This window comes from Pseudorasbora parva, chromosome 16 (assembly GCF_024679245.1).
Source record: "Pseudorasbora parva isolate DD20220531a chromosome 16, ASM2467924v1, whole genome shotgun sequence".
Lineage (NCBI taxonomy): Eukaryota > Metazoa > Chordata > Actinopteri > Cypriniformes > Gobionidae > Pseudorasbora > Pseudorasbora parva.
In genome coordinates, this window is record NC_090187.1 from 39,837,998 (window position 1) to 39,865,554 (window position 27,557).

General features: G+C 36.9%; 1 protein-coding gene across 1 annotated transcript; it reads left to right on the forward strand.

The window, feature by feature from the left end:
• Window positions 1-288: 288 nt before the first annotated feature.
• Window positions 289-27,557, forward strand: cd82b (CD82 molecule b). The gene is made up of 9 exons (XM_067419001.1): window positions 289-423; window positions 5,003-5,075; window positions 7,224-7,296; window positions 17,817-17,941; window positions 19,407-19,481; window positions 22,742-22,840; window positions 23,087-23,269; window positions 24,032-24,115; window positions 25,622-27,557. Exons 2-9 carry the CDS (start codon window positions 5,013-5,015, stop codon window positions 25,697-25,699), a joined length of 780 nt encoding a protein of 259 aa, XP_067275102.1. The 5' UTR covers window positions 289-423; window positions 5,003-5,012; the 3' UTR covers window positions 25,700-27,557.

Here is a 27,557-nt window from a genome sequence, read left to right on the forward strand (position 1 = left end):
AATTAGCTAAACAAAAGGTGATAACAACTGTGATTTTTATTACCATCCTGTTTCTGTGGTAATACAAAAACTATAAAAAAGGAGGAAACATATTTGCCAACTTTCTCATAAAAATGCATATAAATAAACAAACCGGTCCTGACAGTGTTTTTTTATTGTATTTATTATTTGTTTTAGTCCTTTTAGTTGTTAGGTTTTTTTATATCACAACTAGTGATTGTGGCAAATATCTGACTGGCGAAAACTATTGGTCTCCGTGATAACTTGTTGTTAAGTCAGTCAGTCAAGGGGCAGGGCAGTAAAGGGTTAAAAGTGCTTTCTACATGCTGGTGCTCTCGTCTTTTTGTTCAGACTCCAGTGGCACGACAGCGAACTCACTGACATCTGCTCAACGGATCTTCCCTGAGACTTGACACAAAATAGGTAACTTAATTTCCTTTCCATCTAAAATGGCAGTAGGCTATAAATCGTTAAAAAAGTTATTTAATTTACTAATGGCGTGCCAAAAAGTGAACCATATTAGTTAATACGTTACTTGTAACTTTGTACCTTTATGTGCGCTTTCTTTCTTAGTAAACTAGTTCTGTGTAACTATTTTGGGGTTCTTTTTTTTCTTTGTGTTTTGCTTTAAACCTCGCTGATGTGGCACTGGCAGCTTTCATCATTTTTATTGCGTTACTGTGAACAATCGCAAACAGCTGAATTCAACGCAACTCGCACGCAAATTTACTTCGAATACGAGAGGTTAGCCAATGCATTGCAGCTGTTGGTTCACTAGTTTTTAATGACGATAGGCTTGTTTTGAAATTAGGAACCTGATGATAACCAACACGTTGTCTAATCTGAAACACTGAGCAGCGAGACAGCCTCGTTGGTTTGGTTTTAAAGAAGCAGTGTTCTTGTAGTCGGTTCCGTATGGCAAGCCGTTTTAACATTTATTCCTTAATACGTACTGGTATCTGTTTCCATGCTACTAATATTTATTCGTTAGCTACCAGTGGTTATTGAGTTGAAACATATCAGACCACAAGTCATGAGTTTTCTCTTTCAAAGCAAATTACTAGCTGTTTTGGACAGTTTGCAAGCACAATGTTGAAGAGAATCTTGCTACGCAAACTTGTTAAAATCAATAGGCCTATATTCCCCCCCCCCCCTCTAATAACATGTGGTTTAATGGCACAAATATTTGTAGGTAACTAAATATTATCTTCATTGAGTACTGAGATTTATTTCTGCTAGGGCTACGCAAAATGCAAATCAAAAATACACAACATGTGCCAAGCCTTCAGATCTTACATATCAATGTGAGATGGTTACCCATGGTTATTTTTATATAACATATTGGCATTAGGAAACCTGTTTAACAAGATTCTCTTGAAACTGTTGCTCTGACATGGCAGTACATTTCCTGAATGATAAAACTGACAGAAAAACATTAACATTTATTAAACATGATCTGGTGTTTTTTTATGGGCACCGAACCGGTGACATTTGCCTAAAAACAATGAAAAATGAAAACACAGAAGTGAAAATGGGTCAGAATTGAGTTTGGGCTAAGTACTGGATGCTTCTTCAGGTCCATAAGAGGTTAAGAGCTGGCAGGCCTCCCAGGATGTGTCTTTGACTGGAATGAGCCCTCTGAGAGAGAGAGAGAGCCAGGATACAGATGTTCCTCTTCTTTTACTTCAAATTTTCCTTGCTGGAAAACTCATGCTCTTGGAGCCAGCTAAAAATGGGATGCCACTGTGTGTTTGAGTGGCCTTTGCCAAGACAGGCCCACAGCAGAAACTTAATAGGCAGCTCTTTTTCATAAGGCGAATTAAGGTTTGGGGGCTTTCTAAAAAAAGATTTAATGTGGAACAACATTTCTTTTTGCAAACCAGTTGTAGCTTTGCTTGCACGTTAGTGCACACTGCATTTGAACATGTAGCATTCAATAAAATTTATTTTTCCAATTCTGATTTCTTTTAGGTGTAGTTATAAGGTTTTTAAAGTCAGCATCAATGGGAAGTTAATATAGTCTTTTCTTCCCTATTGTGACACATCTTAGTGAAACAGCTTCTTGAACAAGAAACACTGTAGAGCAGGACTTGATTTTGTTCATCTCTAATTGATTGGATTATGGTTTGCAATTGCTGTGTTCTCTTGTAAGTGACAACGAACCACTGTGCGATTGCTCTTAGTGTGTTTAATTTGAATAAGTGTGAATGTTGCCATCCGATTCCCAACCCTGGTGCCATTTGTCAGTGTGATGTGAATTGGCCTTAACAGAGCGATCGATCCAGAGTTTGTTTTTTAATGAAACCAAACATTCCAAGTGAGAGCACACCCTAAAAGTGCATCAATGCGAAGTACCATAATGGATCAGAAATGTTCAACAGACTGCCCAACCCCCTGAAACTGTGGGAGGTGGCTTTGTGAATATTTGTAGAGAATAATGTAGGATTACTAACATGTGTTGACAAATATAGCACAAGAAAATGAGTTGGTGTAGCTAGTACATAATTGTTTCCCCTTCTATGATTGCAATGCTTGTGATGTGGCTTTTGAAGACCCGGCTCTCATTTGGCTATGGCTCGTCATTCTTCTTGATGGAGGGATGAGAGGGGGGCACTCATGGGTAACTGGGGCGTGGGACTGTTTCCCATTTTAAGTGGAGCATTCACGCTGACTCAATTATGGTTGCTATAGGAATGCGCTTAGAGTATAAAAGATGTTGGCTGGGGCAAAAACATAGGGTTATGCAAAAATAGTGTCTTGTTTGACCCAGAAGGGGCGAATTAGTACTTGGCTAGTAATTTGGGTCTTTGGGATCTGCCTAAATTACTAACAGTTTGAACTGTTTTATGGTTGACATTTGAACTTAAGAGTACAAATAAACACAGAGAAATGGAAATTGTATAGTTCTGTTATGCATGCTCTTAGAATAGTGTTTGATTGCTGACAGATATCAAATACTGATGTAATTATACAGTTATTTTCTCTTTAATATGCAAGTGACACCCTATACATGTTTAAGGAATATTTAATCCAAAAAATAATGTCATTAACTCCTCACCTTATGTCGTTCCTGACCTGTAAGGCTTTCGTTCATCTTCAGAACACAAATAAAGATCTTTTTGATGAAATCTTTGTGCAATCTTTTCGATTGACAGCTACGCAACTACCACTTTGACCTTGACACTTCAAAATGTTCATATGAGTCGAGCGGTTTAGGTATCACTTTGTGAAGAGACTCGATCGCTTTATATGATGAACACATTGTAATTAATTTAGGCATTTATTCACATATAAACATTGATCAACAATCATAAACATAAGCTCATTGGAACCTGAATACAAGAACAAACCTCATTGGTTCTTGAGGAGGCTCAAACATGCTGCGTGACACAAAAATCAAACATGCTTGAGCTTACGTTGACCACAACTGATGTGAGATGATAAATGTTTATAAGCAAGTAAAATCTGTTCATCATATAAAGTGATAAGTTGTGTAGCTGTCAATGGAGGGACAGGAAGCTCTCAGATTTAATCAGAAAGATCTTCATTTGTGTTCTGAAGATGAACAAAAGTCTTATTGGTTTGGAACGACAGGAGGGGGAGTGATTAATGACAGAATTAAATTTTTTGGATGAACTATACCTTTAGAAAGCTTGTCTGAACTAAAGGTCTGTCAAATTCTTTATCCATAACAAATATCCTGGATTACATTTCTGGTCATTTGATCAATAGTTAGTGTCTAACATCAGCAGTGTAAAGCTTGGTCGGGCGTGTTCAGATGTCCCTTTTGTGTTGTGCTAAAAATCCTAGGATAAGACAGCTTTTGTCTATTGTATATAATGGGGCAGCATGCCATCATTGTATTATGGAGGGGATGTTGTGATTGACCAGAGAAAGGGAGACATCTACACGGTTGACTTGCAGTAAGGCTGATAGTGACTGTAGAGATTAGTAACGAACATAGATGACAGGTAACCTCAGCTTACAGATCGCAAAACCTTCCAGCAACTGAGGTCACTGTAATCCTGAGAGAGATTGTAATGTACGTTGGTGTTTTAAATGGGATCGTTCTTGTGGCTGAGGGTTTTGATGGCTGCTGCAGTATGATTTGTGAATATGAATCGTTTGTGCTTTTAACACTGTAAAATGCTGGATCGAAAGCCAAATCATCTGAAACCTGATGAAACTTGAATTTGTTGCCACTTGTACTTCCCCATCCAAATTCAGGATTGTTTTCTCAGGCTAAACTGCTGAAGGTTGAAGAAGAGAAAGTCAAATCTTGTCGTACAGTATTTTTGTCATGACTGAAATTTTGGAAAGAGGGGGAAATACATTGGTTGTGTTATTATTTGATCTCCTCTTTGTAAATTAATAAAATGAGAAAAAGACTGCATTCAGCGCAGAAAAGTCCAGACTCTGGTTTATAGCTCCCTGGAGTACTTGAAAGAGATGAAGCCAAGTAAGCTTGACTCTTTGACTCTCTGTCTTCATATCCGGATATATTGCTTATTACTGGATGGTGTGAGTGAGAGAAACCATGTGAAAAATGAAAATGTCATGCACTCATGGTTGCATTTTGAATCCCCTTACAGAAATCTCACACTTTATTCCCAAAGTTTTTTGACACACACAAACACGAAAACGCTGAAATATTTTCCTCACCAATGTGGGTTATTATGATTGTGATGTGTTATTTATTGCACTTTTATTTATTGAACTTGATCAGAAACCATACAAAGAAATGGAAGGCTAATTTCTATATTTGTCTGTTATATTAATATCATTCACAAATTGAACTGAAACTCCCCAGAATACTAAAAACTACATTGCGGCTGGTATTTATGGAGCTGTTGTTTCTTTACATCAGCGAGAGATTACACATGCTGACAATTTTTAACGATGAACAAGAGAGAAACTCTCAAATGATCTTTGTCATGTCCAAAACTGGTCTCAGTCTAATTTCTCTCAGATTTCTGATGACGTTTCCTCTCTTTTTTTACAGAGCAGCAATCATGGGGAAAGGATGCATTGCCGCCACCAAGTACTTCCTGTTCTTGTTCAACCTCCTCTTCTTTGTAAGTGTACACACTCCTACACCTTTCTTCCGAACCTCAGCAGGATCTCTGCCCTTGAGCTCAGCTCATTAGCCATGTGGCTCTCTGTCATTAGCTCTGGTCTCTTCCATGAGGTTTTAATGGAGGTTACTATTGAGATCGGAATATTGAAAATGGAGCCTTTTGGGAAATCTAGAAGAAAATCTAAATATTTAGTGAAGTCTCTGATTCATGTAAAAACATTTTTTTTTGCATACACCTCATTAATGTAACAAATTATGTAAAAGAAGAGGAAAAATAGACTGCTCAAGTTATCATCCGGAATGCAGAATCAATGACAACATTAAAAGACAGATGAAAACTCATTACTTAACCTCATCATCAACTAATTTTTTCTCTATTCCCTCCTTATTGTATGTTATGCTACTCTAAGCAATGTCCAAAACGTAGTATTTCAGGCACTTTTTGTGATTTGCCGCCTCTTCGTGACGGATCGCTTTGGATAAAAGTGTCTGCTAAATGAATAAATGTAAAATCATTCTATGGCAGTTGTCATTAATAACAAACACAGTTAGAACTAAAAGTCAACCTTTGAAGAAACAAAGAATATGATGTTTTAATTCAGATCTCATATGATAATTGACTAAACAGGGCTGATTATATCTTGTCAATCAAACAAAAGAGTAATGTTAAAGCAGACTCTATTTGACCCCATGCGTAGATCAAGCCAGGGTAGCCAGGTCTGCGTTTTTTCACTATACCAAACATTATTTGTAGCACGCCTCCCATCAAATTATCGCAAAGAGCTTTGTTGCTTCTGATGTCTCCTCTTTCAAATTCTGTCCATTTTATCATGAAATTAAATCATTAAAGGAGGTTTTGACGCTCTTTAATGTGACATGTCCTTCCTCTTTATTACAAGTTATACCATAAAAAACATGCATGAACATCAAAAGGTATGCTGAAAGATATAGTACAACTTAACAAAATGTATCATGTCTCACCTTAATCAGCGTTTATAGATGTTAATAAAACAGACATCAGGAAAGTTGTCCAGTGTTCAGTTTATTGAGAGCTTATTTATTGTTAATATGTCCAAGTTTGAATATATTTTTCATGAGGACAAGTGTTTATAAAAATTACCTACAGTTTTTAATTGAGTGCAATATCAAATCAGAAATAAATAGCAGTTGAATATAAGAGTTTATACTGTTTTGTTCATTTTAACATCTAATATTAGAGTAATGTACCAAATGAGAGGGTTCCCTGTATAGTTTACAGCATTTTAGTTGGGAGAGATTTTTGTTTTCTTTAAGAAAATCAAACTCTGTATTGGTATCGGCAGATATCATTAGGAATAATCAGCTTTCATATCAGCGGAGAAATGAAGTCTCAGGGCATCGCTAGTATGCATAAGTAGCAAGTGGCTCAACAGTGAGTATGAGCTGAGCTTTCAGGAACTGAACAATAAGTATTCACTGAATTTGAACTTGTTTTTTATTATTTAATTGGAGGAGAATTTAAAATATATATATTTATTTGACATTTTTTTGCCATATGCGTAATGCAAAAAAGTAAATTTTTATACATTTTGCTTTTACTAATTTTTCTTTCACATGACACAACAAACCAAAATCCCCTGCAGTGTGATATTTTGGAAATCCCTGTTAGGAAATAAGCTCAGTAAGGAAGCAGTGTACTGCTTTTTGTTGCATTTCTACAACCTTCATCTAGACATGTTATAAAGGGTCAAAGGCTAATGAAAAGTGTGTGTCTCTCTGATTCTCCCCCCTGAAGGCCCTTTAATTGTACAGTAGCCTGGTGTTTTACTGCTTCCCTCTCCACAGTTGCTTAGAGGACAACCCTCAGTGTTAGAAGCCACAGGCGCCAGACTGATACTGGGGAATTGCCCCCTGACAAGGAAATTAAACTTCTCTGATCCAGTTCGTTTAGAGGACGGCTTGGATCCATTCGTTTTGAACTTTGTGGCCAGAATGCATGAGAGCTCAGTTCCGTGGAGAGTTGCTGTCTCTCTTTAGCAGATCTTAATGGCAGCACAGTGTTCTCCTCCACAATGCAGTCACAGGAACCACACGGGTCCAGAATGAGACAAACACTCATGCAGCATGTTCGTTGTGTTTGTTCATGCCTGTTTCTTCTGCCCTTTAGATTTTTGGAGCTGTAATCATGGGCTTTGGATTATGGGTCATGCTGGATAATCAGAGTTTCATCATGGTTTTGCGTAAGTACAAAAAAAGTAACATTTACTGTTCTGGTGTATGTAATCGTGTCCCTGTTAATATATCTTATTAAAACCGGTTACAACTCAAGGTTGATATTAGTCAGACATTACAAGTTCAGAATTTGTGACGGTAGCACAAACGCTTTCTCAAAAACTGAGAAAACCTTTGGGAAAACTCAAAATGTGGGTGTAAATATTTTTGAGATCAGTAAGGCGTTTTTATAGTTACCAACCCCCCCCCCCCCCCAAAAAAAAAATGGTGTCAGCAAGGATGCATTCATTTAATCAAAAGTGACAATAAAGGCGTTTCTAATGTTTTTATTTCCTAAAAATCTATCCCAAAATTGATAATAAGAAATGTTTCTTGAGTCAAGTCAACTTTATTTTACAATGACGATTGTTTTAAAGCAGCTGTTACAGTGTTAAACAGGGAAATACTGAAACTAAATTTGATTTATCTGTACAGTCGCTCTTGAGAAAACGATAATGTTGAGTAGCAAAACCATATTTTATAGAATGATTTCTGAAGGATCATGTGACACTGAAGATTGAAATAATGATGCTGGAAAAAATTTCATATTAAAATATATTTAAATAGAAAACTGTTATTTTTAATAGTAGTAATATTTCATAATATTTCTGTTTTTACTGTATTTTTGATCCAATAAATGCAGCATATGATGCTTCTTTCTTATTATTATTGACCCTAAACTTTTGAATTGGTGTATATTTGGCTATGTTTCTCTTCTCTTTTTATGTCAAGTTGTCTGAATGAATCGTATTCATTGAGTCAGAGCATTAATGTTGACACAAATGTATTAATATACACAAATGTATTAATATACATTGAGTCAGAGCATTAATGTAATGTATATACACAAATGTATTAATATACACAAATGTATTAATATACATTGAGTCAGAGCATTAATGTGGCTGGTTATACAGTTTTCTGTCTTCACTCTCAGATCAAGCTGGTGTTTATTTGATATACATGGGAATTCACAGTACAAGCAGCTGTTATAAGTGCACTTGGCATGGGGAGTTTTTTTTTTTTTTTTTTGCCATTAACCAAGTTTTTCCATAAACCCCCCTCCCACACTGTACTCTCGTTGTTTATACACACACACATGCAGCCACACAGATGTTAAGTAAACCATCTGATGCTCACTTAAACAGAGAGCGAAAGTTTGCGAAATAAGGGAAGAGAGATAGTATTAAATATACAAGATACAATAGCCGAACGGAGATTAAACGCACATGATTTGTAGTAAATCATACTCCTATCCATACTGCCTTTGTTTGGACAGCCAAAGCCTTGAAGACTCCATGCTGAAAGAGAGTGGAAATCTAGCATTTATCTTCTTGATTTGTTATTAATGCTTCCAAACTCTTCAGCACTGATTTAGCATTGAACAATACTTTTAAAGGGAACATTCTGAAAATTGCCGTCATTTACTCCCACATGCCATTCCAAACCTGCATGTCTGTCTTTCCTCTGTGGATCAGAGTTGTCCATTTCTTTTTGTTTTTTTGGAAAGGCTACTCGCTGCAAAGCCAAATGGGTGGAGCTTGACATATAGCTCCTCCTTTCATAGGTGTTATGGGTGGAGATTAATATACAGCCCCTCCTCTCTGGGTAATGGGTGGAGCTTGACATATAGCTCCTCCTTTCATAGGTGTAATGGGTGGAGATTAATATACAGCCCCTCCTCTCTGGGTAATGGGTGGAGCTTGACATATAGCTCCTCCTTTCATAGGTGTAATTGGTGGAGATTAATATACAGCCCCTCCTCTCTGGGTAATGGGTGGAGCTTGACATATAGCTCCTTTCATAGGTGTAATGGGTGGAGATCAATATACAGCCCCTCCTCTCTGGGTAATGGGTGGAGCTTGACATATAGCTCCTCCTTTCATAGGTTTTATGGGTGGAGATTAATATACAGCCCCTCCTCTCTGGGTGTAATGGGTGGAGCTTGATATATAGCTCCTCCTTTCATAGGTTTTATGGGTAGAGATTAATATACAGCCCCTCCTCTCTGGGTAATGGGTGGAGCTTGACATATAGCTCCTCCTTTCATAGGTTTTATGGGTAGAGATTAATATACAGCCCCTCCTCTCTGGGTAATGGGTGGAGCTTGATATATAGCTCCTCCTTTCATAGGTTTTATGGGTGGAGATTAATATACAGCCCCTCCTCTCTGGGTGTAATGGGTGGAGCTTGACATCCAAGCTAAACCACACCCTAATCTTACACTATCCCTGAACCTAATTAGGTTAAGCTCTACCTATTATGCCCACAGAGGTAGAGCTGAACTTAGCCATGCTCCACCCATTATGTCCAGATTAGGGGAGCTGGATGTCCGTGAGCACCACTTGCTTTCTTGTGTCAAAACAATAAAAGTCAATGCACACCTGGGGCCTGTTGCACAAAACTAGGATAAGGGATTAAGCCGGGATATCTTGGTGATCTTGTCATCAGTATGTAAAATTTAGTACACTGCTGTCGTGTAAACATACCCTGAAGGCACACTTACAACAAGAATGATAACGATAATGAAAGATAACTGTATATTAGCGGATAAATTGAACCAGGATCGCCAAGATATCCCGGCTTAATCCCTTATCCTAGTTTTGTGCAATAGGCCCCTGTTTGGTTACCAAGATTCTTCAAAATATTATCTTTTGTGTTCCACATTAGAAAGAAAGAATGATGTGATGGTGGGAAAATAACATGCTGTAAACCTGAAGTGAGCAAAAATCTTTAAACTTAATTTCTTTAAAAAATGTAGGCAATCAGTTATCAAATTTAAGTAAGCAGAACTTGCAAATTATTACTTTGAACTCATACATTGTAATTGCTTTTAACTTAAAATATTTGAGTTCGCTAATTCATACATTTAACTTAAAATGATCAACTAAAATATGTTTAGTAGTGGAAACTTGGCTAGCTTTAACTAGCTAATTAAATAAAGCCTACCTTGCTAATTGGTAACACAATGCTTTAATGGCTTTAACATAGAATAGCATTTGCTGAATGAGTACAGCAATACAGAACATTTTACATATTGTACATCTGTTCTCAAGCTAAGCTCATGCTTCATCATAGACCCAAAAACCCCAACAAAAACTAGCATACTAAAACACTACTTAAAGGGTAACTAAACCCCTGTTCACAGCCTAACTCCGCCCTCTGGCAATATTTGAAAAATGCTGCAAAAGTGGGCAGAGCCCAGCGGAGACAGAGGGGACGAGACGAGGGCGGGGCTGAGCGGGAGTGGGGGTGCACCTGAGACCCGTTAGTGACAACTTGTTTGACAATTGTCAGTGGATAGTGACTGGAGTGAGGACAGCAGCTTTGCAACAGAGCGGTCATCTAAAGTAGAGGACTTTTCTCCACCACCTTCACCTGAAGTGGAGGAGGGTGAAATGTCTGTAGACACAGAGCCTTATCAATCGAGCCGCTGGCACAAACTACGTTAACTCCCGATGCCGACGATGCATTCATTCATTCATTCTAGCGAAGCAGCAGCGCAAGAGAGAATGAGATCACTAACTAATCTATGAACACTGAAAAGCCATATCCTTATACTGAATGCCACTAAAAAAGCGCAGGACCAATAATTTCAAACCTAATAGCCTATTACAACAGATTTCCTCATATTAAATATTCCTCATGCATTAAATAAAAGTTAGACTACATACGCCAGCAGTCTAGCACATTACGGATTTGTTGTTCGTTACCACGGCAACCATTTGCGTGTCAGGGTTTGTCTGAAAGCGTCTGAAGTATGAAAATGATCTGTTGACATGACGGGTGGCAAAACTATCAGAAGAAAAGCTTAACATGTACTTACAACTGCATTATCTTTATCTGTATTTTCTTCATTAGGATGTTGAAAGCAAGTGAAGAGAAAGTTTCATTCATAATGTTTCTACTTTATTTAACATGAGCGCTCATACTGGACTGAAGCTGTTCTCATCATGTGATCACGGGAAAACATTTCTTAGGGCGTGGTGAGCTCGTGCCAGGGGCGTGGATAGTGAGCCGTTGGAAGTACCATCCTACGTCACGAAGTACCACAACGTCCAATAGGAAAATTCAACTGCAGTAGCCCCCGTTCAACCTTAAGAGGGCAGCACTAAGACGTTTTTACACCATATATTATAGAATTAAAACACTTTATACCCAAATGTCAAAATATTTACTCTAATCAATAAACAGCATTATTAAAGTCCCAGTCTTGCAGATCATTAACTAAAAAAAAGTTGGTTTAGGGTTTAGTTACCCTTTAAACGGTTAGTTCACCCAAAAATGAAAGTGATGACATTAATGACTCACCCTAATGTCGTTCCACACCTGTAAGACCTCCGTTCATCTTCAGAACACAGTTTAAGATATTTTATATTTAGTCAGAGAGCATAATGCAGTCAATGCCCACTTTACTGTCCATGTCCAGAAGGGAATAAAAACATCATCAAGTAGTCCATATGTGACATCAGTTAGTTCATTAGAATCTCTTGAAGCATCCAAAATACATTTTGGTCCAAAAACATCAAAAAGTATGACTATTCCGCATTGTCTTCTCTTCCGTGTTTCTCCAAAAAGATTCAAATGGTTAATGAATCAGTGAATCACCAAACTGCTGAAATCACGTGACATTGGCAACCTGAAGCATTGATCGTTTCACTGATTCATGAACTGTTTTAATCTTTTTGGAGGAACACGGAAGAGAAGACAATGCTGAATAAAGTCGTAGTTTTCGTTATTTTTTGACCAAAATGTATTTTGGATGCTTCAAGAGATTCTAATGAACTAACTGATGTCACATATGGACTACTTGATGATGTTTTTATTCCCTTCTGGACATTGACAGTAAAGTGGGCATTGACTGCATTATGCTCTCTGACTAAATATAAAATATCTTAAACTGTGTTCTGAAGATGAACGGAGGTCTTACAGGTGTGGAACGACATTAGGGTGAGTCATTAATGACATCAATTTCATTTTTGGGTGAACTAACCCTTGAATCTCCCACTTAACATTAATCTTGAACAAAAATATCATATAACACTTTAATTTACTCTCCCTTTTTAAGTGTCAATAGCATTTAAGTCAGCAAAATATGCTGGGAAATAGAAATCCCAGCCTAGTTTCAGTTAAACTAAGTTTTTCTATATTGAAAGAAACCCAAAACATTCATAAAACCCAAAACAATGAAACCATTCTGATTACTTAAAATGATAATTTTGTGAACTTATAAATACTTATAAAAGTTTGAACTGATTGAACTAATTTGTTTAATTTGTTTTGGCTGTTTTTAATTATTTAAATCATTTAATTATTTTGAGCATTCAAAAGCGTACATTTTTGGGTGAACCTTCCCTTTTAAGCTAAAAGTTTTTACATATTTTCATAAGACCAAGCCAAATGCCCTCAGTCAAGATTAGAGAGGTTTAGAGAAGTCTATATATAGCACATGCTCGGTTAAACAAATTACTGTAGGGGAATATTTATGTGAAGTGAAGCTGACAAGCTCCAAAATTGTTTGCCAAGCTGGTCACGCCGCCATTCTTTCCACTCACTTTGTCTATTCCAGTCTCCAGATATTGCAGCGCTGGAGTCTCTGTTATCATCACCCTTTTTGAAAACATTGTTTTTTCTGATTCAGCTGTTCCTCTGGAGATAGCAGAGAATATTAGGATATCCTCATACTTCTGGTCCCTCAACTCTAATTTTGCCTCTTTGCTAACACATGGTCCCTTAGTCCTCTGTTTTACTGTACATTGGTGGTCACTCCCACACTGTGCTGGTAAGGAGATTGTTTGTTGACTTTGTTAGTCTGTGGTTTAGGGCCCTATTGAGCACGAGAATAACGGGAAGGTGTGTTCTCTGATCTCTGGTATTTTCTTCCCTTCCTCTCAGGTTGTTTTTATTTTTATAGACTTCCACACAACTGCATTGCTATAAAAGGGAGTCTTGGGAGTTTTATCTTTATCATTATATTGTTGTGATCTCATCCCTTGGTTTTACTTCCTTTTCAAATAGCCCATTAGTTTGTGCTGTGAAGTTAAACAGCAATAGTATAACTCAATAGAGCATGTTACAGCATGAGTCAATGTTTGGTTGTTTGAAGCCTCGGAGGCTTGTACGTACATTTTCAACTGTGTGCAGGGTCCTAAAGTTGTCCATGTTTTTTTTTTTTTACATTTGTAATTTTTTTCTCTTGGTTCTTTTAGTCTGAAAAAAAAACAAACACGCTCTGCATGTTAGGATGCCCAAAAGGTTTAAAAGTTTTTAGTCTGGTTTGCCTCAGGTGTAACCACGCTCGTTAATGTCAAAATGATTGAGATGGCCAATAAAATCAAAGTAGGCAGGGTTTGCGTGCGTTCTCTTTTGGCTCGTGCACACAGTCATCACACACAGACGAGCACGTCAATCTATTGCTTAATGTTGCGGAGAGAGACTCTATTCAGTCCGGTGAAATCACAAAACAAAATGCACACAAATGTGTCCATGCTCTTAATATACAATCATTGATGAACATCTTTGATTTAAATGAAGAAGAAAACCCCCCCACAAATTGATAGGTCAAAAAGCCACCCACAATAAAGTCTATAAAAAAAGCATCCGGTTGTCTTTGAGTTCACATAAACAACTGTTAAAGTTACTCATCAGGCTACAGAAGAATACCATAATTCCTCCATTCAACTAGGCTTAGGACATTGATAGTCACGCAGACCTATATTAACACAGCCAGAATACATAATTGGGAATAACATGCCTTAACTTAAAGGGGTAGTTGCATGCGATTTCACTTTTTTAACTTTAGTTAGTGTGTAATGTTGCTGCTTGAGCATAAACAGTATCTGCAAAGTTACAGCGCTGAAAGCACAGTGCAAATGGAGATATTGTCTTTTAAAGTTATGGCAGTTTTTTGCCTACAAAAGCGGCAGGTTTGGACTACAACAAGCTTCTTCCTGGGTTGGTGACATCATAAGCCCTTGCTATTAACATAAACACTGCCTCAGATAATGGTACGGTAATGGTAAAGGGCGTGGCGTGGCGTGGCGTTTCCGGACCGCCTGTGCTTGGCACTTCAGCCAATAAAAATACAGCAAACTACTTTGGCCATCTAACCAATATAAGACCATTGCGTTTTTCGGAAGGATGGGCTTCATAGAAGCAGGAAGCAAACGAGCCGTTTAAAGGACAGTGGAGACAGCGGTGTGGAATAAATGTAAAATATAAGAGAAATACGGCGTTTAAAAAAAAGAAGTATTAAGACATGTTATACTGTGCCCCATAAACACAACCAAGCCTAGAAAAAAAACACGGAACCACCCCTTTAACACCAATCGACCACAAAGGCCTGGGGTCAGCTACCTTTGCTGTTCGTCCAGAAATCCAACATCAAGAAGTTGATATTCATTTATGTTTTTTCTATGAATCTTTGCATTGACCATAGACTGTAAAACATTGACATGCACTAAACGAATTGGCACCGAAGCGCCACCACACCTCTATGGTCATGATTAGAATAGCATAGTTATCTTTATTGAAGTGAATTAGATTTAAATAACACAGTGTCAATATTTTTTGTGACCTCCCAAAATTTCACAAATCACGTTTTCAGGGGAGCCCATGTCTTATTAAGGGGAGCCAAGCTCCCCCGTAGTTCGCCCCCTGCCTGTATCGAACTATAATGTGCAACATGGTGTGTATGGCGAGAAGTGTCTGTCAAGACAATGTTTTCATTGAGATGGTCTGTGTTCTGTTTTATCTTGTGGCATCACATCCTGTTTTGGGTTGTTTTAGATGTCTTTGGTCCATGTTGTGTACATATTTAATTTGAACTATACCAGAGTTTGTTTGGAAGCAGACTGAGATCCACCTTTTATGCGTGTTTGGTGCGCACCAGGGTTCGGACGGCAGCATTCACACTTTTTCAAATGAACCGCACAGAGCAATCGCTTCAGATTTTGTTTTAATTAAAGCAAACCTGCCACAACTGAACACACCCTTAAAGAAAAAAAGTATTTATTGATTTATTACCCTTATGACAATTTAATGACAATTTTTATCTTTTTTTTGTTATATTTCTTTCATAGCATGTAAATTTGCATTTAAAATAATTTTGTCCAGTGGAAAACTCTGCTGGGACTCAATTTCTGCCAGTGTACAGGGGTTTTTGCCATAGTATCTTGAGAATATCACAGAAACTATGAGCAAGCACACACTGAGGTTGTGGAAACTTCCAATTTGCCCTCACACAGATGTTATGTTCTAGACAGGAAATGTGTGTTTAGAAATGTGACGCAGAATTCTTGCTCGATGAGAGGTAATCTACGGAGCATTTATTATTCTCAGTTTATGAAACAAAATGGTTATCGGTCACAAATGTGATGTCACAGTTTTGCTTTTAAGGTCATACAAGTTCAATGTAACCTCATAGTTGCGGGTGTTGCCAGACTGATGGCGCGCAACAGTTTTTGCCGAGGCTTTTAGGTCAGGTAGAATCCGCAAACCCACTTTGTTTGCTGTATTCCATAGCTGCAGTACGCTGTGCTTTCCACCAACTGGCAACTCAAGGTGTTAAAATACTATTAGGTAAACTGGCAGTGGGCAGAATCACACAGACCAAAAAAAAAACACACATTTAAGAGTAGAACAACTGGCTGTCACATTGCTTTTTAGAGTCGCAAGTATGTGAACATAGCATGTTTCCTAAATGTTCCTAAAATAGTTTTTACTAAATCAACAGTGCGATTTTTGCACTCAATTAACACGTGGAATTGACAGCTTTACTTTCTACTCGCATGCTAGAGAAACAAATGTTTTTGTGGAGAAATCCTAGCAGGTTCATGTGGTTAGAAGTTTTGACGGTTACTCAGAGCCACAAGCCAAGCTTGTTTATCTTTTAAAGAATTCTCCCGAACAACAATCAGCTCAACTCGTTTCTGCTTTGAATTGCAGGATGGACGTGTACTCCCTTTTTGCGTTGAGACATTGCTTTCCACTTTCTTGACTTCTAATTTCATGTCTTTTAATTACTCTAAAGCTACTGATTTGTATGCTAAGTGGAGTAAGAAAATCCTGCCATGAGCATGAGCACCACAGCTCAGTGCCAACTTTAATAAGATATTGAGAGAAAATACATGATGGCAAATGTCCAGGCAATACTTTTAAACCACTTTCTATATATATATATATATATATATATATATATATATATATATATATATATATATATATATATATATATATATATATATATATATATATATATATATATATATATATATATATATATATATATATACATATATACATATATACATATATATACATACATACATACATACATACAATCTGCATATGAAGCATAGCAAGTTTTGCTGTGTTATGTGGGTGTTAGCCATGATGATTGTAAGTTGGTTCGGCCATTTATTTTCTGTTGCTCATTAAATTCAGTTAGATCAGGTTCTGAACAATGTTGTTAGACAAACAAAATTCTGTTTGCATACTTCTAGGTCACAATAAGACCTGCATCCATTGTTTCAAAAAGTAGATATGGTGAAGTGCAATGACATTTTGCTTACTGCACCCAACAGCTTTGTTTCAGACAGTATTATTGCGTCAAAGGGACTTCTTCCTCTGCATACGTTTGAACTTGAGTTGCAGAGCCTAAAGCAAGACTGATGTGTAGAAACCGTCACTGCTACTGTCTACAATCTGGTGTTTCTTCACCACCGACCGTTTCATTTTCAGTCTCTCTGCTCCTGTTGGTCTGAGTAGCTAAACTGGCATCTGCTGCATGACAGATTGTTACGTTTATAGTGTAATATAAAATAATAATAATAATAAGAGAAGTGATCTTAATGAATTATTAAGTAATGAAATTAATTAAGTAATTTTTTGTACCCGTACATCTTGGAAAAAGTTTTTAAAGGGGTGGTAAAACGCATTCTTTCAAAGGCTTGATTGTGTTTGTGGGGTGCACTGTAACGTGTGTTCATGCTTCATTTAAAAAAACAAAAAAAAACCATTATTTTTCATACATTTGAAATGTATTCTACACTGCTCTGTCCCTCCTTGTAAAAACGTTCTGAATGGTTTCCTGGTTCTAAGAAGCCGGTCCCTCAAAAATACGCAATGAGCTCTGATTGGTTCGCTGGCCTAGCTGTGTTGTGATTCGCTAACTGCCTAGTGTAATCCAGCCTACTCTTCTCCACAGCAATAAAAAATGGCCTCGCCCCCCTTGTTTAATATTCTCAGAAGAGGGGTTTATGTTAATGTTGAACCCGCTGATGTCAGCGAGTCTGGAGGAAAAGGCTGTAGTTCCCTACCTATCTTTAAGATCAAATATCTCCCTTTGCTTTAAACTTTGAACGTTGTAACTTTGCAGATGTTGTTTATGCTCAAACAGCAACATTACGCACTAGCTAAAGGTAGAAAAGTGAAATCGTGTTTTACCACCCCTTTAAAAGTTTTCTTTTCTGTGTTTGTCGCCCATCAGACGAGTCCTCCACAACGCTCAAAGTTGCCGCCTACATCTTGATTGGGATTGGATCTCTGTCCATGCTCATGGGTTTCCTGGGCTGCATCGGTGCCATTTATGAGGTCCGCTGCCTTCTTGGACTGGTGAGTATTGAAGACTATTTTAATTATTTTATATCATTTTATTTTGCATATTTATTTATATAGGCATAGCTGCTGACTACATCAAAGTCAGCCAGTTTTGGTTTTATTTTATTCATCTTTTTTATTATTATTTATTTTATTATTTTTACGTAAATTTTATTTTGCATATTAATTTATATATAAATAACTGCTGACTACATAAATCGCTGCTGACCTGCTGAATACATCAAAGCCAGCCAGTTTTGGTAACTGGTCTCTGTAATTTTAATTTAATTTATTTTTGCATTATTTTATGAAAAAGATTTTAATTTTTATGACTAGATTTCAATTTAATTTCAATTTATTTTTTATTTAATTCATTAAAACTAATACAGCCAGCTCATTCTATTCTTGGTGATATTCATATAAATTATATTTCGCTTCTAACCATATTCAGTTGCAGAAAAAAGCATTACGTGAGAATTATTGGATTATTATATACGTTAGTTATAAAATAAAATTGTAAGTGTTTGTTAGAAAGCTTTGCGGCACAGCTTCATTGAGCACTGGACCATTCACAGAAGCTGCCAAGCGTAGAGTTGCTGCTACGCCGTCCTAATCAGTGTGCCCAGACCGGCTGCTGAGGGAGGTTCATAAAGCTCTTCCCCATTAGCATGATAAAGAGTTAGTTTGAAATGGCTCTGCGAGGTTAATGCTGCTGGATTTACTGAGCTGGAGTGACAGGGATAAGCCAGTCAGATTTAGGGGATGTCCGTGGAAGAACTGGGGGCCATATTAGTACCCACAAGATCACTGGATAGTGGATAAGCTTAGCGGTCAGGAAAGGTCTTTGTTAAACAGTTTGACCCATTTAGAAAATAACGGTAGGTAGCTGTCATGTGTTTTATGTAATCATGCATTGTTGTAAGTTTTGTTAATTTGTCCAATAAACAAATGTTTGTGTTTTTGAACTCTAATGACTAAGATATCAGCTAGAATAAAAGGATTGAACTTTTTAACTTGCAAAAAACTAGCCAGAAAGTGCAAAGGGCCCCACTTTATATTTGGTGGCCTTAACTACTATGTACTTACATAAAAAAATAAGTACAATGTACTTACTGTGTTAAAATTGTATTGCAAAGCTGATATTGAGGTGGGATACGGGTAAAGTTAGGGACAGGTGTGGTGATATGGGTCAGTTTAAGGGTAGGGTTAGGTGTAAGGCAAGTGCCAACTGTGTAATTGCAAATGTAACTACAGAAATAAATTACAGATGTAATTACATGCAGTCATTTTAAAAATGTTAGTACAATGTAAAAACATGTATGTACACAATAAGTGCGTTGTATCAAATTATTAATTAAAATGTTAGTACATTATAGTTAAGGCCACCTAATATAAAATGGGTCCTTGCAAAGTAGCTTTAAAAAGTTCTTGCTTTTGTATGAGTGTCCAGTAATTGTAAATTGACTTTTTTTGTTTGCAGTACTTCACCTGTCTCCTCCTCATCCTCATTGCCCAGGTGACAGCCGCTGTCCTCATCTACTTCCAGCGAGACCTGGTAGGTTACCATATCTGTGAAAGTGTACAAGATTTTCAGTGTTGGGGTAACACAAGTTATGTAATCAGATTACTTTTTCGAGTAAAGTAACACATCACTTTTAGTAAAGTTACTTTTTCAAACAAGTAAAGCAAGTTACTTTATATTTCCATTTATTGCCTGACACCTCTCCTCTCCTCATGTTGAGAGAAATTGTGAGTAATGGCAGAGGTGTTGTGTGTGAACATGATGGTTATTGTAGTTCTAGAATAAATGTGCATTTAAAACATGCATTAACTCACTTGACTCAAAAACATTACTCCTCAAAATGAATAAAAACGGCAAAATGCAAACTCAGAATATTACTCAAACCTGCAATAATTAAATGTTAAATAACACAAATATACTTTGTGTATTTAATCTCACTTTATTAACCAATGTATTTGATCCAATTCAACCATAACCAAAAAATTACTTGTATGCATCAGCAGTAAAAGAAAAAAAAGGGGGAAAAAAGTAGAGTAAACGTGTTGACCTTTCTTCCCCTGCATCTAATTCTTCTGCAATCCAGAACGGCAGCACTGTTTTATTTTTACAATTTTCTTTGTTAAGAAACAAACAAGTAACCCCAGCACATAACGCAAAAGTAACAAATTACTTTCCATAAAAAGTAACCCAATTAGTTACTTTTTAGGGACTGCTGTAATATTGTAACGCATTACTTTTAAAAGTAACTTTTTCAAAACTGCATAATTTAGGATTATTTCTATATAGTATAGTTAAAAAATATAGTATATAATTATAGTATTAATAGTTATAAAGAGTTTTTATTAATATGTAGATTTTTCAGTTAGAGTTAGTTTCATTAATTGTGTGACATACTTAAAAAGATAATTTTTACCATATTAAATACCTTTAGTATAGATAGCTACACTTTTAATAGCTTGTGGTGTAACCAACTTTTTGACTGTAGTTTAAATTGATTGTTTTTTAAAAGTAGCTTCTCCAACACTGGTCTGAACTCTTCTGATTTAGATCTCCTGGAACAGTGTATTTCTCTTGGCCTAGCAGTGTGTGTTTTGGTGGAGTTTCGGATGTTAGCATATCACTGCTTATCACATTTTCTAGAGAACTGACTTCTGTAATTTCTTAACCCTTTGATTTTAGTTGTGCCAGTTGGTAACAGGAAATGGCAGCGCAAGTTAGCAGGTGGTGTAGAAACAATGATTTTAAATGAAGGAGCTGGTATTAAAGGAATCAGTGTTCACTTCTACTTCCTAATTAATTTGAACGGAGAAAATGGAACTAATTCACTTTCCACTGCACAACATTCACCTTTCAGACAAGATAGTGTGTGTGCGTGTGTGGCTTGACAAGATGTTTCCGTGAGGCGTGTCTGATGTGGTTGATTTTTCTCTCTCTCTCTCTCTCTCTCTCTCTCTCTCTCTCTCTCTCTCTCTCTCTCTCTCTCTCTCTCTCTCTCTCTCTCTCTCTCTCTCTCTCTCTCTCTCTCTCTCTCTCTCTCTCTCTCTCTCTCTCTTTCTCTCTCTCTCTCTCTCTCTGTCTCTCTCTCTCTCTCTCTCTCTCTGTCGAAACTTTTCAACAACAGCGCCCTCTTCAGGAGCAGAAAACACACATTTCACACCAAACGGCTTTGAGGTGATTAAAAAAGGCATCAAGGTCTTAACAGTGTTCTATAGTATTAGTAAGGATATATACATCCTCTAATGCAACTTGTTTAGTCAGCCATTCTTAAATCAGGTTTGCTTAAGTAGCACCAGGCCTAACCACAGCCATAAGCTCATGCTTTATGCTGAATTTATTTCTTTATGTCCATATTATCAGACATGTGCGTAGATATTTGACTTTTAGTTATAGCGTGTTTAGTCATTACGTGTTTATCAAGTAATAGGAGTCTGAGCTTGGGCATGCTCTGTTTGCTCTTTATACTTCACCACAGGGCATGGCGACTGCTTTCCCAGAACAGGGCGAGGTTCACAGCCATCTCTTACACCCTAGCTGCAGTTTTCATTGTTGTAGCCCCCTCATAGCTGTCATAGTTGCACCCCCCCCCCCCCCCCCACACACACACACACACACACCAACTTCAAACAAGCTCTTTCTCAAGATAATGACATGATTTTCCACTGAAAGCTTTTCAACGTGAATGTATATGTTAAAATTGTAAAGAGTTTTTAAAATAGTTTATGCCAATTTTATTACTTGCATGATGTTCAAAAACTGTCCCAAAAACATTTCTAATGTCTTACAATTCTGGTTTCCTCAAAACTATTAAGCAGCACAACTGTTTTCAATGATGATAATAATGTTTCTTGAGTAAATCTGCATATTAGTATGATATCTGAATGACTGAATCATGTTACACTGAAAACTGGAGCTAAAAATTCAGCCTTACATTACAGGAATAAATTAAAATGGTAAAATATATCATAATAGTTTATGTATTAATATATTAAGTTATTTTAAATTGCTACTTTTCACCAAGTAAATGCAGCCTTGGTGAGCATAAGAGACTTAAAATTAGAAAAGTTAAATAAAATAAAAAATCATAGCTATAAAATAATTTTTACTTCAATTAATTTAACATACATGCAAAAAATATACAAAAATATTTAAACATCTAAATTTTAGATTGTGAATATGCTTGTTTCCAGCAATAGTCCTTTTTCAACGTCTTATGAAGCCATAAACTAAGCCAGCTACAAGGTGAATCACATTACAAACTTTGGTTTGAATCAAAAAAGGTTAAAATATTGGACAAAATGGCAAAGTGTACTTAACAGCATTAGTAAGGGAAAGAACTACAATCCCATGAGGCATTGCACACCGTATAATCAAATAAAAAATGGAGAAATATAAAACCTTTACAAATGTTAATATTATTTATTATATATAAACATTTAAGTATTTTGAGAGCATCATTCAAAGTGCTTCATGAGGGGTCGGACCTTCTGATTGGTGTAATTTTCTGTATAGCATCATGGGTAATGTAGTTTTCCCCATGAATTCCACTGTGTTAAAAATAAGCTGAAATAATGCGGTCTGACGGCTTCACCATTGATTAACAACCTCGGAGCTCACAACAGGTGTTTTTTTTTTTTGGGAAGTTTTTGTTCACAATTGAATAGTTTTTATTTCCAGAACTGGGCTGTTGCACTTTAAGAATAATGTTGATTGTTAAAATATCAGTTTTTTTACAGTGCCTCGTTCAGTTCACAAGACAGATCAATCCTAACATTTCTCCATGTGCTTATTTTCAGCTGAGATACGAGATGTCCACTATTGTGAACAAAATTATGGTGAACTACACCGGCCATAACAAGACATCTGAGCTCGCCTGGGATTACCTCCAGAGAACGGTGAGCGTGAGGTTTTCCTTCAGCCATTGTCTGCCATTTCCTCCTCCACTGCTATTTTCCATCATTCCCTTGCAGTGAAAGAACAATATTTTTCAGATGAAAAAAGATTGTGACTTTATCCTGGCCTTTTATTTCTTGTTTAACAAGCAGCTGTTTAAAGTTATTTTTATTGAGTTTAATAATACTGTTTTGTTGTTTTTACTGTAGCGTAACATTTCTTTGCTGCTTTTTTCCTTTCTCTCACAGATGAAGTGCTGTGGTTGGACTGGACCATCCAACTGGACGGAGAACGTGTTGATAAAGAGTCAAAAGAACACTTCTCAGATTCTGTATCCATGTTCCTGCAGAAATGAGTCCATCGGTGGCACGGATTCGAAAGAGTCAGGCCTTTGTGAGACTTTGTCCCCTGACTGGCCTGTCTTCACTATGGTACAGACATACAGCTTTAATGCACACATTGACACATCCAAAGGCAAATTCCTGCAGAAACGTTCCTTATTCTTGGACCCAATAGCTAATGCTTTAACCCACACACCCACGGTAATTCTCTCTCAAACCTGGCGCTTGTGTTTGGTACGGCTAGTGAGAAATCCCTCTCCATCTGTGCCGCATTCTCTCCCTTGTTCCTTTGGCTTCTAGTGCAACATATGGATTTTCTTTTGTAGACTGGATATCAGCTTTTCTCAGCCTGCTAACCATTTGGTCCATGCCAATATTTCGGAGTCCCCTTTCAAGCATTGGGCACTTTTATTAATAATGGATTGATTTATGATTCTGATACAGGTTGCGCTTCTGCTCTTTAGGTCTCAAAGGCCGGGCCAGTTTTCACACCTCCTGCATATTTACATAGAACAGGCTACTTGCATTTAAAGAGCAATTCTGAATGTTTTTCCATTATGCTATTACATCAAATCATTTGGAAACCGTATCATATTAGGAGCGTATACACAGTCCAGTTGCTCAAACAAATAAGCGAACAAAGCGTTTGCTGTAATTTAAAATGTAGTTTCCTGTGAACTAGGCCACTGACTGTTCTAGAGTTTGGCCTAGTTTGAGTTTGGCATGTTCAGTTTGCCTCTTCTGAAGTTATCTTTGCAGAACTCTGTCTGTTAAGGATCATTTCCAAACCATGCATATATCTTGTTTCACTCTCTTCTGCTCGTTTCATTCCTCTGTATTCCCTGTTTGCAGGGCTGTATATCTAGTGTGGAGGACTGGCTCCTGAGGAACTATGGCGTTGTTCTGGGAGTCTGTGTTGGAATAGCAGTGATTGAGGTAAATGTGGAAAGCGTATCTTGTGAAATGCATTCCCAATACATGATTATTCCTTTCTAGCTGTGCATGTGTGTGCGTGTGTGCGCGCGTGTCCGGTACGGTATGGCTTTCACTAACCTTCATTTCTGTTATTTTCCCACAAATACTGTTCAACTCATTCCTTCCCCCCCAAAAATTTTTTGTTTGTATTTATATTCAATTCGTTTAAATGAATACAAATAAAATAATTCGAAATTTGAATCAAATATTTGTATTATTAAATTAGAGCTCATTTTGAAATGGTCAAACAAATATTTTCATTAAATGTATTGTTCAGTTTTGAGTTGGTAAGATTATGCTGATTGGTGCTCAAAGAAATATTCCTTATTATCATTTTTTATGCTTAAGTTTTGTGGAAAATATGATTTATTTTATTTTATTATTCTTAAGTCATTTATTTAAAGTATGAATCTTTAGTAACATTTATAAATGACTTTACTGTCACTTTTTATCAATTTAATCAGTTAAGAGTATTAATGACTTATTTTAAAACTTTAATCTTACTGACTCCAAACTTTACAGTATGTGGCGCTTTTGTTAACCTTCTTTTCTGTTTAAGCATAATCCGTTTCATTTATATTCAATGAATTAAAGGAAAATGGTTATTTCATTCGTATTAAATATTTAATTATTTGTTAAATTATTTAACTAATTTAATGAACAAAAATTATCAAAAATATTTTCATTTAATTTATTGGTTTATCAATAACTACAAACCAACATCTGATTTAAAAAACTACTGGTTTGTTTGTAGTAATTTTCATGACCTTTACATGAAAATAATACAAGTCTGTACTACATTTGCATGTACAAAAGGTCATTTACACAAAGCTTAGGCTCGTACTGCAGGCAAATGTGGCCCAAATCCAATTTTTTTGCTTGCATGTGACTCAGATCTGCTTTTCTCAAGACCGTGTGATGGCACATGCGCTCATGGGAGTCACTTCAAAGATTTTACACACCCAGAGTTATCAAGAAAGTTGCGAAAGGTAGTCCGTAAAGGACAGTGACGTGTCAGAGCTCATATTACAGTAACAGCTATATACAAGCAAAACATCAGGGCTCGTATCATTAATGTTTAAATCTGCCCTCTGCCCTTTTTTTTTTTTTTTTGAATCCTCGCCTTTGCCTGTGCATAAATTCACTGGCTTCCTCGGCAGATCACACTATTAATAAACACGTAATCACTTTCTTTAATGTCTCTCCGCGTGACATCTTTTAATCGTTCTTTTCCGCATGCAGGTCAGTTGATCTTTTCACACTGGAATCTAATATTGGCCACATTTAAAACAATAATATGAACAGCTATACAAAAAAATCTGATCTGACCAATAAATCGGGATTGAGCACGAAGCCTCGAAGTGTGAACGTAGCTCAAGTCCTCATTTAGCTTGGTAGCTTGTAAACGTGTGTGTGCTTTGAGGTGGGGGACCAGATTGTGATCTCTGTCTATTCTGCTTACTCCAGCTTTTAGGGATGATCCTGTCCATGTGCCTGTGCAAGACTGTCCAACAGGAGGATTACACCAAAGTACCTAAATACTGAGAGCAAACCCCCCTCCTGTGACTACTGTTACAGCCTCCACACACCAGCAGAGCAACTGGAACAAAGCAGGCCAGACGTCACCTGCTCACACACACATACACTTTATTATCACCCTGTTTAGGATCAACTTTTTTATTTGATTTGATGAGGATCATTGTATTATTGTATCTTTTTCTTTTTTCTTGTTAGGTTCTAAACAGCTTTATATTTGCCATCTCTCTCTCTTAGCTATACTGTGGCGTTTATGGTTTTCATCGTTAGTTGAATCTGAGAGCACTTTAGTGAATATAGAGTTTGATATGGGATTATTAGCTACTTTTTAAAAGTGTATAAAACATTGGAAATCTACACCTGAATTATTATAATTTTTTTTACCTTTTGTAATTTTTATTTGTATGATAATTGTGTACATTCAGTTATGTACATATCAATATGAATGACATGCTTCAGTGAGGTTTGTTTCGGAGTGAATAACTATGTCCTAGATGTCGCAGCACTTAATGATGGTTGTCTGTGCGTGTTATTAGCCGGGTTGGGTCACTCAGGGCGGAGGCAGGAGCGGTGAGGGTAAAGATGGCTGCGGTTAGGGCAGATGACAGGCCTGAAGGCTGGAACGGCGTAGTTTAGCGTTTCTTGTGGTTTACATGCGAGTCGCCCTACATCGCTCTGTGGATCAGGGTGTGTATGTGGATTTAGGTTGTGCACGTATCCCACAGTTCCTCACGCTGTGCTGGTGTGAGTAAAACAGCTGTGCAAGTATGTCAATGACAGGCGTTAGATACAGCCTGCAGCACCGGCGCGAAATCCACAGATGTGACATTACTGACCCATTTCAGCTCATCCAAAAGTGTGAGGCTTTTTATTATCTTTACGTTTCTTCTTTTTAAATATTTTTGTGTCTATGGTATATTTGCGTGATTCAAATGTAAACTGTTCAGCTTTTTGAAATAAGTAAGCTTGATTTTGTTTCCATCTAAACCCGGCTTGTTTAATTCAAAGGCGTTTCTGAGGAATAGTTTGGGCCGTTTTAGTGCTGTCAGTGTTAGTCCAGAACAGAAACAACCGAAGCTTCCTCAGAGAAGAGAAGAGAGGCATGACCCGGCCGCTGTGAGGCCATTTCTAAACACTTTGTTGCTTTTTTGACAAAGAAATCTTCTTGTTTCTTTGATCAATCCTTTACAATAAACTGCCGGTTGTATTGTAACGTGATGGACCTAGAAGAGAGAGAAGTTAGTCATTTATCTTTATGATTTTCAGCATTTAAAGATCTGTTAATACTTTTTGTCAAAAGTATTTTTTTTGTATCTTGTCAAAATGCATCTCCTCTAGAACTCTAGTTTAGTTGTTTAGTTATTTAAAAGCTTTTTTATATATATCTGAAAGCATACCAACGTTGTATAGAAGCTTTTTTCTGCCACAAATGGAAAATAAAAAAGATTGCAACTTTTATATCTCACAATTGTGAGCGTTTCCCTCTCAGAATTGACGTATAAATTCTGAATTGCGGGTGTGTCAGAATTGTGAGTTATGTCAGAATTGTGAGCTGATTTTTTTTTTTTCCCTTCTCACAAATGCAGTTTATGTCTCATGATTGTGAGAAATGGTGAATTGTGAGAAAAATAGTCAGAATTACCTTTTCTTTTTTTTGTATTCTGCGGCAGAAACAGGCTCTCATAATGTTGGGATAATTGTGATTGGGATAAAAAAAATTGTGTAAAGTGAAGGGCTTTGTCTACTTCTATAAAATGTTCTGTTTAAATGGGAAGCCATGTGTATGTAGTTTTACCGGCTGCTTTAGTAGTATGAAACATGTCTATGCAATAGTTAAGAGTTGAATTAAAAGAGAACTTTGACACAA